Here is a 15,366-nt window from a genome sequence, read left to right as displayed (position 1 = left end):
CCTATCGTTAAATCCGATGTCAGCTATTTTTTCCTCGATCTCGATCGTGTTTCACTCGCTTAATGTGCTTTCGACTGCCAACCTGATGACGGACCCATCTTGTACCACCACTGCTCCTCTGAAAATGCAATGTATCCCCTTCTTCCCTCCCAGCATACCTTGTTGTCAACACGGACTAATCAGCCTAAATGACCAACACGATTGAAGGCGCCCACGATGTCAGTTCAATGATTGTATTTTTATTATGGATACAGCGCACCAGCGGGCTGTGTGCAGTGATTATGAATTCGAAGCTCAATAGCACGACAAAACATTTAAAAAAATCATCTCCAATAAACATAGGATGTCACTGAAAGACGTATTCCATTTTTGAGCAGTTGCAAAGTCAATTAACGATGAGTTCTAACGGGGTCTACAACATGGCAAAGAAACATGGCCTTGTTTTTGCGCAACCGTGTTCATCAAGTTTCCTTGGTAAAAGGTAAACGAGTGGCTTCAATTTTTTTTTTGGGTTTGATGATATTCCGGCCCATTTGCTAGCGGCTCAACCAAGAACCCTTGGGATGGTTTTAACGGCTGTTAGGAAAATCTATACAGCTTTAGCGCGTCTTTAGAACTTTGCTATTTGTCGTATCCACGGATTTAGCCGCGAAACGGAGATCAAACTGTGTTTCTTTTCTTCTCCAGTCTCATTTGCAAGCAACAATGAAACGGCAGCCATGACAGCGATTTTTCCACGACAAGACTGCGAATCCAAGAAGGAAATCCTGGAATTTCTATAAAAGGCAAATGTCCGCCGGCCACACGTGCAAGGCTGTTTCTCATCAATAGGGCTCTACTTAAATTTAGATTTGGGTGTAGGCGGACATTCAATTATTCTCATGACAAATTTGAATTGTTCAGCTTTTATGACAGAAATTGGAACGGTTGTTCCGAATTTGCGAACCGGATTCCATTTTCCCTTGCGTGGACCGCTTCAATCCATTTTTCTTCATTAACAAGCGTAGGGTGTTATATGTAACATGCATTAGGCATCTGATATATTTTTTTGCAGAGTCCATCATGGGGCTTTTTGGGGGTTGAACTGACCAGTCATGGCACAGACAGCCTCGATTCCAAGCAGAAAAGGTTTTCGATTTGCAAGATTAAACATTTGTCTCCGAAAGGCTAATTTGTTTTAGCGGCTAAAACAGGTGGCCATGATATATATACCTGAGCCATGCATAATGGAAAACTCCACAAAAATTCACTTGTATTATTATTTATTCACTTTATCATGACTTCTCAAACAATATCACTTATTGTAGCCCTGAAAGGGGCTGAAAACCTTGAAGACGAAGGACGAATCATCCGTTTTGGCACCGGGGCCAATCTCGATACCATCCGCGGCTTGGTGGCGGAAAAGTTATCGATCGTAGGCGCCTTGGACGATATCTTACTTCTCGACAGCCACGATCGTCTTCTCGATGGCATTGGAGAGTTATCCCAACAACAAGTCGTCTACGTGGACGTACGAAATCACATCAAAGAAATTATCCCAGGCCCAGCCAAGCTGCCGTTTGTTGGAAATTTATACGATCTGCTGCCTAATATGTAAGTGCATGAAATCGCCTCGCTTTTTTTTTTTTTGCATCCTCCCATATTTGATACTGAACTGGGTGAATCGCGATTTTTCTAGTACCGAAGGCTGGGTGAAGCAGTTTGAAAAGTATGGACCTCTGGTCGAAGTGACGCTTTTGGGTCGAAAAATCATTGGTACCAACGACCCTGCAATTGCCGAAATTTGTGTCAAGGAATCCGAATACTTTACAAAGAAAGTCAGTGTGACCCCTCTATCTGAAGTCAAAGCTTTTGGTCGTCAGGGTCTGTTTACCACTGACACGGACGAGATGGATTGGAAACTGGCGCATAAATTGTTGATGCCGGCCTTCAGTCCTCGTGCTATCAAGGTACCGTGAATGGAAGAGATGGAATCTCATGATTTTTGGACAACAGGAGATCTAATTGTGCTGTCTTGTTTTCCAACTCGTGATATTGCAGGCATATCAAGTGGAAATGGGTCTTATTGCTCAACAGACCATCAAGTTGTTGGAAACCTTTGATCCTAGTGAACCAGTGGAAATTATTGAATGGACGACTAATCTCACGTTTGAGACCATCGGTCGTGTTGGTTTTGGCTACGACTTCCATCTGCTGGACAAGCGCGATGCTCCGGTCCATCCTTTTATCGAAGCCATGGGATATTGTCTGCAACGCGTGGTCACCCGAGTCCAGCAAGCTCAATTCATGAAACATTTACCCACCGAAGCCAACCGTCGTTTCGATCGATCCGTTGAATTGATGCATGAGACCGTCGACCGAGTGATTCAGGAACGCAAAGCCAGCCCGGAAGCCCACGACATCAACAAGGACTTGCTTGGCTTTATGTTGAACGCACGCGATGAGAACGACCTGGGATTGTCCGATGAAAATATTCGTGATCAGGTCGTGACCTTTTTGATTGCAGGCCACGATACTACCGCTAATACTCTGGCTTGGACACTGTATGAACTGTCGCATAACCCCGACGTGGAGGCCAAGGTGCTGCAAGAAATTGTCGACAACGGCATCACCCACGATACCTTGCCTACTCATGAACAGATCAGCGGTCTCAAGTACATGCATCAAGTGTTGAAGGAAACCCTCCGTAAATATTCTCCCGTTCGCGCATTGAACAAGTACTGCACAAAAGATTGCATTGTTCCCGGTGGTTACAAGGTCAAGGCCGACAATACCGTCCAGATCAACGTTTACGCTATGCATTACCGTGCCGACATTTACCCTGATCCCACCCGTTTCGACCCTGATCGATGGACCCCCGAAGAAGAACAGAAGCGATCGCGCTTTGCCTGGTTGCCTTTCAGTACCGGTCCACGTGCCTGCATTGGTATGGCCTTTGCTCTGCAAGAAGCCAAGACGGTTTTGGCCATGATGTTGCATCGTTTCAAGTTCACTTATGGTAAGTTCACTTGGCATAAAAAAACAAATATGTCTTGATTGATTCAGGGTCACTGATGTTTGCTGCTGATCAATAGATGGTCCACATCCTATGCCTTTTGATCCCAAGATGGCTACCACCAAACCATTGAATTTGCAGATGCATATTCTTCCCCGTACAGACTTGCCTGAGCCTCATGCGTCTGCACCGGTGATGACCAAATCAGCCGAATCTGCCACTTCACCAGCCACGCCTGCACCTACCATGCCTACGATGGCGACCGTGCCGCACTCGGGTAGCATTGAATTGCCATCGGTGACCTTCTTGTTCGGTACACAGACAGGTACTGCCCAAGATTACGCGTCGCAGCTGGCCAGTCAAGCTCGCAATTTCGGGTTCAAGAACGTGACGTTGTGCGAAATGGATAAATGGGAGGTACTGAAGAACGGAAAGTACACGGGCGGTCAAGGCAAAAATGATGCACGCGAACTGGTCGTCATTTGCACTGCCACCTACAACGGGCAACCTCCGGATTCCGCTGAACATTTCCACAAGTTTATCAAGGCCAAGACCGAAGAAGAAGGTCACGGAAAGATTTTGAACGGATTGCTCTATGCGGTGTTTGGTCTCGGTAACAAGAACTGGCGCACTTACCAACATTTCCCCATTATGGTCGACAACAGCTTGGAAGAACTGGGTGCTGAACGCTTCTTTGTTCAAGGTGAAGGCAATGCCGACAAGGATATGGATGCCGAATTCAATGAATGGTAAGCTTTTTTTTTTTTTTTTTTTTTTTTTTTGCTAAAGCCGGATTACCTCAAAAGTGCAATTCAATTGACGTTTTATTTTTTCTTCATAGGTGCGCTCACTTTTGGACGCATACGTTGAACTATTACGGTGTGGCTGTATCCGACAGCCATTCGGTGGTGCCGACGGCGACGGCGAACAAGACCGGTCGTAGCAACAATGTCCAGATCCACTTTATCAGCCCCAACGACAAGGAAAAGTGGGAATCCGCCAAGAAGAACCGCAACGGCGAGTGCAACGCCAAGATTTTGGTGAACAAGGAGTTGCAAGGGCAAGGATCCGGTCGCAGCACGCGTCACCTGGAGATCGATATTGCGAGTGTCACGCCTTTGGGTGACGAGCACCTGTACGAAGCCGGTGACCATTTGGAAGTGATGCCTGAGAATGATCCTGCTCTGGTGGAGGCGATTGCTCTCAGCTTTGGCTGGGTGCTTGACTCAGTGTTTGAAGTGGATCCTTCCTCCTTGGACGGTTTGTCTCCTCGCTCGTTGGCAGCCAGCATCCGTGGCCCGTGCACTGTGCGAAATGCCCTGTTGTACTATGCTGACATCTCGTCTCCTCCTTCGCGCAACATGCTCGCTTGTTTCGCGGCCCAGCTTCGTTTGTCGGCCCCCGAGACGGCCGATGCCTTTGAACAATTGACCATGCCCGATCAAGACAACAAGGATGGCTATCCGCTCTTTATCCAACGTCATCGCACGCTTTTGGACCTTCAACGCGCTTATCCTCAGGTCAACCAATTGGATCTTGCCCAATTCTTGGCCGCGGTCAATGTGATGCAACCTCGCCGTTACTCGATCGCCTCTTCGCCGCTCAAGTATGGTCAGCAAGCGCATCTTGCCGTGGGCGTGGTCGACGATGTTGTCAATGATCGTCACTATCCTGGTCTGGCCTCTTCTTTCCTAGCGGGTACTTCAACGGATGTGGCGATCCGCGCTTCGCTTAAATCGTCCAAGAATGCATTCGGTTTGCCTTCCGATCCTTCGGTTCCTATCATTATGATTGGTGCAGGCACAGGCTTTTCTCCTTTCCGAGGTTTCTTGCAGGAACGCGCATATCAAAAGGAGCATCAGATCGAGGTCGGCGAAACAGTTCTCTTGTTTGGCTGCCGTCATCCCGATCAGGATTACATCTATGCCAAAGAACTGGAAGAATACAAGCAAGCAGGCGTCCTGAACGAACTGTATGTGGCCTTCTCGCGTCAAACGCCTCCCTCGTCCATCAAGTATGTGCAACATCAAATCCTGGCCAACGCCGCTACGATCTGGCCACTCTTGGTGCCTTCCGATCCTTCGGCCAAACCGGCTTCCATCTATATCTGTGGCAGTGGTCACATGAGTCGCGATGTACGTCGCACTTTCCTCAATCTGGCCGTCAGTTTCGGTGTCGCCAAAGACGAAGAAGAAGCAAACCAATTCTTGCAAAAACTCATTGACGAGAAGCGCTACAACGAAGATGTATGGGGTTAAAACACTTTCCATAGAACTTACTGTATAATTTGTATATCTATTTCTTTTTATATCAAACTTGTATCATATATAGAATAAAACCATCAGTTCATTTAGAAGTTTTATCACTTAAGAGCGTGTCGTAACAGATATAGTGGTATAAGATCTGTTCCGTTAAAAGTTACAAGTTGATGTAACTGTATCTTTTTGCCACGGAAAATGACATTGCTTTATTCATTCACCCAACTGCGAATGTTATTCCAAAAACTTCTCATTTTTTTTGACAACTTTAATGTTGATTCGCTTGCACTAATACGACTACTAACAATTTTCTTGTTATCATACACTTTATCTTCTATTTCGTTTTGCATTCTGGAGATGACTTGCAAGGTATGCAGCAGACAAGTCATAATAATCCCGATCTAGCCATTTCTGACCGCAAGAGTAGGAATGGACGTCAGTGGGCTACGGATACAATGTAATCAGTCCATTGGTGTTGTAGAGACTTTGCCTTGAAGACCTCGAATGACTAGCAAAGCTGCGGCAAGTGTAACGAGGATGGCCTTGCTGACCACATGAAGCACAAATTGGTTAAAAATCTGAGCATAATCATGCGAGTTTATAATAAATAAACATTGTTGTTAAGAAGTACGATTACTATTTGATTCAGGTGGCTGGAAATTTGGTTGCTGAATTTTATGTAGTGGGAAGCTTTCGGCGTTTGAAAAGTCGCCATTCTTCCTGAATTGTGGGTCCTTTGAACTCCACCTGCCGCCCTTTGGTTGTGAGCGTAATTTTTTTTTTCAGGATTCTTTTTCGTGAACATTGTTTCTTTCCCTCATGGCGAGCGCAACAACTTCGACCCCGAATATGGTGACACCGATGCGATCTACAGACAGACTTCATTCACATGGGATCGATAGTCGGTCCAATCACTTTTCGCATCCGACGCATCACGGCCGACAAGACGTGTTAGCCATTAAACAACAGCTGGCCGACGCTTTGGGAGAAAACGGCCCACTTTACTGGGATGCCCTCAGAGACTTTGTCATGGGAAAACTTAACCGACAGGAATTCGACTTTTACGCCAATTTGTACTTGAGCCGTAAACATGGTAGGTGTGATCCCGTGGTTGCATTGGGGAGTCCCTAAACAATTCGCCCCACCTGAAGGAACGAGAAAATAACTGAAACTGTTGGCATGCTAGCTCATTTACATAACGCATTCATTCTGAGCACGATTCACAATGCGCAAACAAACACATATCCTCCTTCCAAGCACAGAGTCGTGGGTTGGGCCAAGCGAAAACGGGCCAGAGACGGGTCGCTCACCGATGCCGATCACGATATGGATCCTCGCAAAAAGAAACTCAAAATGGACATCATGTCGCTCAGTAAAGTCGATCGAGAACGATTAAAAACGCTGCTAAAAGTAAGTCATTGAATCATTGGGACGGTTTTCATGCATTCGAAGAAAATTGCTTGCTAACTGTCGTTCTTTCCATGTCGTTCCAGTCAAGCGATCAAAACAAGTTACAACCGCTCATCGACAAGTTACTGGAACCCCGTGTCAGTAAACAACCTACTCTTCCGTTTGCTCCGGATCAATTCCCTCCTCAAAGTAAGTTTAATGTGACCTAGAAAGCTCAAACGAATCGATCGACTCATTGACGATCTGTGTAGATTACATGAATGATTATTCACGCGGATTACTGGCACCCTTGTGTATCGATCTCAAAGAACTGCCGTCTCCTAGCATCCTCCACTCACGAATGACCAGCATTGCATTAGAACATGGCTTGGCAGGCGGGGTCGAACAGGACGCCGTAAATGCAATGTTATTTGCTATGGAGGTACGGTGATCATCTGCGTTAAAAACGGGGGAGAAAACGATGTATTAAGTAGAAGCTCTTCTTTGTTCCAACACAGAGTTACATCAAGTCTGCGATATCCAACACGATCAGCAAACGACGAGTCAATCGATGTATTGGTGTTCAAATGATTACGGCTTCTGATCAACAAGAATCTCAAAAGGACATTGCATCTGCCACGGGATCGCAGACACGAGCCACAACTTCACAATTGGCTCCGATGAACTCTTCCACGGACGATGATCAATCAACTTCCGACAATACCAACGTTGTAACAGAATCTCTCAACCTGCACGATCTGGCCTTCTCTTTCCAAGTCACCCCGTTTGTTCTCGTTGAGAATCCGCTCAATGTTGAAAAGCTTACGGCTCTCATGACAGACAGTGAAGATGAAGTCACTGATGATGGTCTGGGGGACACCACCTCAGAAGACGAATTTGATCTTTGATACATACATCCCATTTGCCATGATCCATCAAAAAGAACAAACCATGTAGATACCTTTCTTTTCCCCCCCCTCTTTTTTTTTTCCTCATTTTAACGTCTCATCCTTTGCAAAAAACTAGCGCAGTTCCAGTTCCATAAAAACAAATTTATTACAATGCAGAAGAATGACAAAATTACAAAAATGAGGGTAAAAAAAGGTAAAGCATCGGATGAACAGGGGACACAAAAGTTGTGAAAGAGACATGGTAGAATTCGGGTAGATGAGGGTTTCGGCAAGATTGTATCACGGCAGGCATCATGGTGCTTCGTTAGATTGCTCCATGAATTCAGCCACATCGGCGGCGTGAGCCCGACTGCGCAAGTGGCGCTCGAGATCATACTCTCGGATATACTTGTTATTGCAATCTTCGAAAGGACAAGCGAAGCGTCGTTTACTGCCTTCGCCAGCATAATTGGAACCAGTAAGATGCTCAACTAACGATCTGGAGGGCTCACGGGAACGTTTTCGAGGAATGGTTGGATCCTATACCGTCATGAGTCGCGGATGACATAAAAGGAACAACAATGATCGAGATACATACCGTATGCGATTTTAAGTGTCGTTTCAAGAAAGACTTGAATGCGAATAGTTTATCACAACCTTCAAACGGGCAGGGGAGGTGTTTTTCCGATTCATGCACCATACGAATATGCATACTCAAACTTCGTTTCTAAGACAGTAATCATCGTTGAATGAGATGGATATGGATGATAAAAGCTCACGGTCATCCCATCTACTTACCGAAGCGCAAACCTGATTGCAACCTTCCCAGTAACAGGCGAATGGGTCGCCTTCTCCATGAACCGTCTTGACATGTTTCCGGAGCTGAGAACGACGATCGAACTGCTTGTTACATTCCGGACAAATGTGAGGGTGATCGCTATTGACGTGCGCACGAAGTTCGGTCCATTTGTTAAACTTAACCAAGCATCCCGGGTGACCACACATGTATCGCTTCTCGTCTGCAGATACAAAGGAAACGTATACAATGAGTTTTCTATTATCTATCCCACTCAAAAAAAAATTCCCATTTTCACGTACTTGAATGAACCGAGGTCATGTGGATTGAAAGTTTGTGTCCGGTGAGAAAGCTGGCATCGCAGCCTTCCACTTCGCACATAAACGGTCGCCGGTGCGTATGCGTACACATATGATTCCGAAGCTGAAATCGTTTGGCAAACGCAAGATCACATCCTTCCCACGTACACTGATGCGATGATCAAGAATCAAAAAAGCCAAGTGTAAGTATCAAGGTTACTTCAAGTCAGCTTCTTCCTCATGCTTGGGGTTTTTACCTTGTAAGCCAGTGGTACCACATGCAAATGTTCATGTCGCTGGAGATGTTGTTTGGTATAAAAGGATTTGGAGCATCCCTCATGCGAGCATACATATTCTTTGGTGGTTTCTGGATCGTGGGTGCGTGCATGGACTGCCAAATGAGTCGATCGTCGGTATGACTTGCCGCATCCGGGAATAGGGCAAGTGAATGGACGCTGGGGAAGAAAATGGACGTTCAAAATGTAAGTAAAGTACTTGAGAACTTGCAAATGTGGACTCAAAAAGTTTACCTCGCCGGTGTGGACGCGAATATGCTCATGGAGTTTGGACGGTTTTTTATACACTTTAGTACAACCGTCATAGGGACAAGGATAGCCTTTGGTAGCTGACGACGATCTGGAGATTGCGGGCCGATCGGGAGTTGGCAAGGGTATTGAAACGGTCCCACTGATCGTTTGGGTTGTCACCGTCATACTGCTTACTTCTAACGGTGAAGAATCACCAGCAAGCAACGAGGTCCCCAAAGACACTGCTTCTGTCATTCAAACAACGTATACATTTGGACCACAAAAAAAAAAGACCTTACTTTCATTCATCATGGAATTTCAATCTCCGCATTTTGGTTCGGCGGCTTGGGTTCCGTTCAATATTTTTTTCAATGGGATCACCCCCAGTCTCTCAAATAGAAGCGCTCTTGTTCAGTATAATGTTGCATGCATTTTTACAGATAAGCGTGTATATAGGGGTATACTATTTTAAAGAGCAAGACGAGAAGGATCGGTGTTTATCTTCGATTGGCATACTGGGACATGGGTCGTTTTTGAAGGGCGTTTATCAACCCCATTTGAGTAAGGTAACCACGATCGAGCAAAGATTTGCCAAGACAATCTAAACTCTCATACTTTCTACCACTGATGGGCACTGCATTTTGCGTTCCGGAAAAGCGAATTCGCAAGCTGACTTTGAAGTGATACTGAGAACGTTCTTAAAATCATGAAACGCTAAAAAACTGCTCTAGTTTGCTTATCACATGTTCGAGTTAGTCTGTGGAGTCATCAGTGATGTAGAATGAACCCATCTTTTATTTGTTGCAAAGCTTACACACGGTCCCCGCGACGGGATGATGGACCTGCTGTGGCCTGCAAAATGGACCAGCCACAAACTGAAAGCTTACTGCTGATTGGCCAATGTAAATCAAAGCAAGTCTTGTGTGCGAGAACCACTAACAAGACTTTTTTTGTTTGATTCCTCAATTTTTGATTACATCAGATATCCCCTTATTACATCATGCCTTGCAGGAATTTGGCCCCGTCTTGCCATTTTTTCATTCTCAATAATGGAACATTGAATACATTTGCTTGTTTATTGTGTGTTGAAGAAAAAAATATGTTTATAGGCTTTTTTTTCCCTTTCTGGTTGGGATGTAAAGAAAAAAAAAATTGAGCGGAGATTTTGACATTTTCCAAATAAAATTGAGCTAAAAACTATTGACAGATGAAAAGGCTAAAGAGAAGGGAGGAGAAGGAGGAAATAAGATGATGGAAGCAGATGATGGTTGGATTTGACATGAACTTGGGGTATTTTTTGCTTGTTTCTGAATTTTTCTGAGTTCTGTGTTGGTTTTGTTCAAAGGCAACCAGTGCAGATCTGTAATCAGTATTGTTCACTTGAATGATGAGCCATAGGACATGGATCGTCGCCTAGCTCCTTCAAAAGCATTTTGCAATGATAAAGCGGTTGGCATAAAGAAATTGGTCGGCATGGAAGTCGACAAATCACTTCCGCCCGCGGAGGCTTCATCGCCCGTGGGCGAGCTGGTTTGAGATGAGCCGCCGGATGACAGTAATCCCGTCAAAGATAACGGAGTTGTATTCAGCAAAAGAGGTGGTTGACGCACCACCGATGAAGTGGCGCTTGTATCAGACATGCGTCGAGAATGGAACTGAGCACAAGCCGAAGTGTGGGTGGAAAAAGAATCCGGCTTCTCATAAGTTCGTCCGCATTTGCATCGAAAAGGCATTTTGAGAAAAAGATAAGAAAAGTGATTTGGGAAAGATCAAGAGATGAAAAATCGGCTCAAAAGGAGAAGACGGTGACAAAAGCAAACATTTGTTAAAACGTAAAAAGCAGTGCTTTGTTCCCAGCGCATTTGAAATTCGTGGGAAACTACAGGCAAAACTGGACCATCACCATGTGACCTTTTTTTTCCTGCTTATCTTGGCCAATCATAACCTTGTACTACAGTACAGACTTTTTTCCGTAATCTTGCATAAAAATGAAACTAAAAAACCAATCAGTAGAAAGCGCCCTCTGAAATACAAGTTTTCGACTGAAGGTTATTTGTCAGACAAAGCGAGTGTGGGGTCCGACTATGTTTAGTTATTGGAAATGCTAATTACTACAAACAACAGCCGTCTTCTTTTACTGCAGAGCGTGATGGAAGATTCCAGGTCGCTCTTTTGTCCTATGCGATACTGGCGATGATTTTCAGTAATTTGACACATAATTTCTACTGGCCACGACATCTGGCTCGGTTCCGTATTGTCTTGCAGGCTGATTCTTTTGCAGACCAAGATTGAATGTAGAGTTCCTTTGCCTCCGGCTTCAGCTATTTTCTCCTGATGCTTGTTATAGACCCTTAAAAACGGGGAAAATTCAGATAAATGGCATTTTTTGAATAAGCGACGCAAACTTAACTTTTGACGTATCTGTTTTCAATGCAAATGGGACAATAACGCAGGCCTTGATGCTCGGCCTTTATTTAGCTGATCAACACATACCCAAGATTTCGCGCAACCCATTTCTGATGGCCTCGTAATCGATGCAATTAAGACTATCCTTTTGTGATTTCTGAAAATTGGGGGCTCTCCCGTTTCCCGGCTTCCTAAAAATGGAAAAGCCACCAACGATTTTTTATCATATGCTTTCTTCAATGCTATACGGCTTTGCCTTTCCTTTTTTTTCCCTTGCATTTCTTCCATTTGTTTCTCCTGTTTGTGTTTCTTGGGCTTTCAGGGTGCTGAGGATGGTGTTCACGGGGAAAAATCGTTGCTTGCCGACAGTGCGCGGGGATGTGTGAATTTCTGCAATTATTGCTGCCAACCTTGATGTCCAATCCAGTTCTTCCATATCTTCAAGCCAGCCAAATGTATACGTATACAGCCAAGTTGCCATGATCGATGATCATCGATATCCTGTCGCAGTCAACATGAATGATAAAGTGATACTTTGTCCATTTCTGAAATTACCTCTTAAAGGATTCGGATTCAAATAAAAAAAAAGGCGCTTTGTTCTGCTCGCAAAGCGCTCAACGATATTGTGGACAAAAAATGGTGGCGGGGGCTGTTGTTTTGATGAAAGAAAATGTCGTGTGAAAGCACTCTCCCTTTTTCCCATGAATCAGAAACCAAATCATGCGCTTGGAAATTTAAAGTCAAAATGTAGATGATGCTTTTGAAACCTGATGGCTTGGTCTTTCGAATCCTTTCAGGATTGGTTCGATTGAAGCTTCAAAAGGTTACTGCCAATATGGCATCAAGTGAAGGCCGCCTTGAAGTAAAGACACTGCTATTTATGCTACTATCATACCGATATTCATTTTGCTGTCTGATAAATACAGGAAGCCACCAAGAATTTATCTAAAACATATATATCTCGACCTTATTAAAATGTTTGGGAGTTATGCGCGCTAATTTTCAGCCACAAGGCAGTCACATTGGGTTTTTGCTACATTTGTCGGCTTTGATTGGGTAATTTTTGAAAAAAAATATATATGATTGGTTAAAACGAAACCAGACAGCTGTTGATCGGCCCGACCTTTGCGCTCGAATTTATAACATGAAGCGTAAAGCTCTGATGGAAGATCTAAAGAAGAACCATGTTTGGGAAGAGTCGTTACCCATGTACACACGGCGGAGTTTTAGAAGCGAGGCTTACTGCATCTTCATTTGCTTTTGGTGTTACTCCGGAAGATAAGCCGAGAACACTTGATGACTATGATCGTATCGTGTGTGCCGAACTTCAGGACAGAGAGAGATTTCCTGATCTCTACGACACCGTCAGCATATGTATGGTGCACGGTCCGTGTGGAACAACGCATCCGAGGTCTCCCTGCATGGAAAACGGCTCATGTAAAAAGCGTTACCCGCGCTCCTTCAATGAAGCTACTATCGAAGATCACAGTGGTTACCCGTTATACCGCCGTCGCAACAATGGTGATTTTGTGGTCAAGAACCATGTCCAGTTGGACATAGATGGGTTGTTCCCCACAATCGATACCTCTGTGCAAGATATAACGCTCACATTAACGTCGAAATCTGTACTTCTCTGGAAAGCGTCAAATACCTGTACAAGTATGTTTACAAGGACCACGATCGTGCTGCAGCAGCAATGTATCATGCCGGCAATGACAGAATATGTCAGGCTCCTGACCCGTTTGCGCTTTGGATGCAGTTCCGCCAGCATTTGGCAGAAGACTATTTAACCTTTTTGGAGCAATCAAAATCAAGACAATGATCATCAAAATTGAGCCGCCCCAAATCGTGTACGATCGCGCTTTGCTGGGCATTGAAGAGCATCTGAACCGCCAATCGAGTTCACTGCTGAGTTACGATCGCTTTGTTCTTCCTGATCGCCAAGAAATTGGCAGAAGCACACTTCGCCGTCAGCCCAGACTGGTAAGAGAACAATTCGATCTCATCGCAGACGCTGCCAATGTTCCCCAAACACACGAGTACCTAAACCGTTATCAACATGCCGTATACCACGCAATTCTCCAGAGTGTCACGCATGGAAGCAACGAATCAGCCCGATTGTTCTTTGTTGATGGTCCTGGTGGCGTCTTTACCCTTATGTTGTTGTTTTTATTATTCCTTTATATTTTACTGTATGTATTTTGTCTTATGCTCCTTTGATTTCATCCTTTGCTATGATTTTTCAAGTTATTCTTCACCTTTATGTTTTACTGTATGCTTTTCGTCCTTATGTTCCTTTTGATTTTATCCTTATGCTATGTTTCCCCAAGTACGATTTTTTCTGTTATCTATTTTGTCTCTCCATTTAATATTATACGATGCCTGACTATTTCTGTTCCTAACTTTGTGTACATATTGTTGTTCCTCTGTCGTGGATGAAGAAAATGATCACTATGTGGCGGTAGGTCAGGGGGGGCAAGACCCCCGGGAAAAAAGAAAAGGAGACTGTACTACTCTGTTGTCCATTGAATACGCAAAGATTTATGCGCACATCAACTAAATCTTACCGAAAAATCAACCGCTTATTGACAAAAGATTAGAGTTAAGAGAACACCATGACCTTTGGATACACAAATTCGAGTGCGGAGTTCTGAATATTGCAAATGGAGCATCCCATTCCAAACGCATCTTTAATCAGCTACTATTCCCACTAGCATCAGAGTAACAACAAACTACACATCCAAAGAACCAAACTTTGTGATCTTCAAGATCACACGCGCTACTAGTCTACATAATTAAAATCTTTGGAAATTAGCGATTTTGTAAATCACATGATCTACACTAAGTTATCAGGACCTGTTAAACCTTTTTTTTTTATCTTTCAACCATGCCTCGCTACCCACTTCCACGGTAATAGGCGAAACAATCAGCAGCAAGGTGCCGTTTGCGCCAGTTGTGGTCAAACAGAGCATGTCGTCTTCCAAATAAAAATGTGAGTAGAGCTCTTTTTGAAGAAAGGTGGTTGATGATATGACTGGCGTTCTAACTTTTGTAGCATTATTCGATTTGTTGTTTTTTTATGTCAGTTATACTGTCATTTATACTGTATATGTCCTTTCATTCTCTTTCAATTTTCAATGAATCGAATAATACATAAGCAGACGTGCTTCGATCTATGAATTCATGCATCAGTGGGGTGACTATTGTTTCATCCATGGAAAACCATATATTTTTGTCTTCAATCTTATCTTTTTTCTTTTGATTTTCTCTCTCTCTTTCTGTTTGCTTGATAAACCCTCACTATCATTGTATCAAGATCCCATCCGCATCCATCATCCAGACCATTCTTATCCCGTGTATCTAACTTGGTTAAATCGACCATCATCCTCAAAAAGGTAAGCGTGGAGTGGTCTACCATCGATTTTGCTCCGGCAAAACAGACTTGGGGACTCTCGATATTTGGAATCCAACTCGAAGTTACCGTCACTTCTGGCCACGTCAATGTTTTTTGCCTGCTCAAGCTGACACCACCGATCCATCGCTTAACTGTCCCTGGAAGCAATTTTATTTTCCGCATCGAAAAGAAGCTTACCTGTGTTCCGTATTCATCTTTTTTTTTCCGGTACACCATTTGGTTCAAAGGCAAGTCCAATTTCTTTTCCTTTGCTATGATGTAATGAACGTATACTAATTCAAATTTTTTCAATGTCATATAATCCAAGTTGTGTCAAGCGATCAATGGCTATTGCAAACTCAAATAACAAAGGTAAAATATCTTGACGAAAATTTGAATCAATCAAAGAGCT

The 15,366-nt window shown here is 44.0% G+C and overlaps 4 protein-coding genes across 4 annotated transcripts; 2 read left to right on the top strand and 2 right to left on the bottom strand.

The window, feature by feature from the left end:
• Positions 1–1,218: 1,218 nt before the first annotated feature.
• On the top strand, positions 1,219–5,365 carry BYT42DRAFT_571266 (cytochrome P450; the record flags this gene model as incomplete). The annotated part of the gene is made up of 5 exons (XM_051568479.1): positions 1,219–1,593; positions 1,679–1,949; positions 2,041–2,998; positions 3,075–3,744; positions 3,837–5,365. Coding segments are annotated over 5 exons (3,691 nt in total), but the record flags the coding sequence as incomplete, so codon positions are not given.
• Positions 5,366–6,072: 707 nt separating this feature from the next.
• Positions 6,073–7,550, top strand: BYT42DRAFT_614360 (transcriptional regulator of RNA polII, SAGA, subunit-domain-containing protein; the record flags this gene model as incomplete). Its single annotated transcript, XM_051571854.1, has 5 exons — positions 6,073–6,346; positions 6,440–6,663; positions 6,747–6,852; positions 6,915–7,084; positions 7,161–7,550. 5 exons carry the CDS (start codon positions 6,073–6,075, stop codon positions 7,548–7,550), a joined length of 1,164 nt encoding a protein of 387 aa, XP_051423019.1.
• A 130-nt stretch (positions 7,551–7,680) lies between these two features.
• On the bottom strand, positions 7,681–9,628 carry BYT42DRAFT_571260 (uncharacterized protein). Its single transcript, XM_051568478.1, has 6 exons — positions 9,158–9,628; positions 8,885–9,082; positions 8,631–8,796; positions 8,331–8,551; positions 8,131–8,259; positions 7,681–8,072 (listed from the first exon to the last, which is right to left on the bottom strand). The coding sequence occupies exons 1-6, from the start codon at positions 9,407–9,409 to the stop codon at positions 7,845–7,847; spliced, it is 1,194 nt and encodes a 397-aa protein (XP_051423018.1). The 5' UTR covers positions 9,410–9,628; the 3' UTR covers positions 7,681–7,844.
• A 593-nt stretch (positions 9,629–10,221) lies between these two features.
• Positions 10,222–10,985, bottom strand: BYT42DRAFT_571258 (uncharacterized protein). Its single transcript, XM_051568477.1, has one exon. The coding sequence runs from the start codon at positions 10,885–10,887 to the stop codon at positions 10,531–10,533; it is 357 nt and encodes a 118-aa protein (XP_051423017.1). The 5' UTR covers positions 10,888–10,985; the 3' UTR covers positions 10,222–10,530.
• Positions 10,986–15,366: the final 4,381 nt, after the last annotated feature.

This window comes from Radiomyces spectabilis, assembly GCF_025331425.1.
Source record: "Radiomyces spectabilis strain NRRL 2753 chromosome Unknown BYT42scaffold_7, whole genome shotgun sequence".
Lineage (NCBI taxonomy): Eukaryota > Fungi > Mucoromycota > Mucoromycetes > Mucorales > Radiomycetaceae > Radiomyces > Radiomyces spectabilis.
Note: the sequence above shows the minus strand (reverse complement) of the source record. Positions and strands in the feature narration are given on the sequence as shown.

What these genes read in the sequence shown, in the direction of transcription:
- BYT42DRAFT_571260 (XM_051568478.1), bottom strand. Translation starts at nt 9,409, where the DNA reads ATGACAGAAGCAGTGTCTTTGGGGACCTCGTTGCTTGCTGGTGATTCT. An exon ending in CATGACCTCGGTTCATTCAA is followed by an intron (nt 8,552 to 8,630) that starts GTACGTGAAAAT and finishes TTGTATCTGCAG; the next exon opens with ACGAGAAGCGATACATGTGT. An exon ending in GACACTTAAAATCGCATACG is followed by an intron (nt 8,073 to 8,130) that starts GTATGTATCTCG and finishes ATGACGGTATAG; the next exon opens with GATCCAACCATTCCTCGAAA.
- BYT42DRAFT_571258 (XM_051568477.1), bottom strand. Translation starts at nt 10,887, where the DNA reads ATGCCTTTTCGATGCAAATGCGGACGAACTTATGAGAAGCCGGATTCT.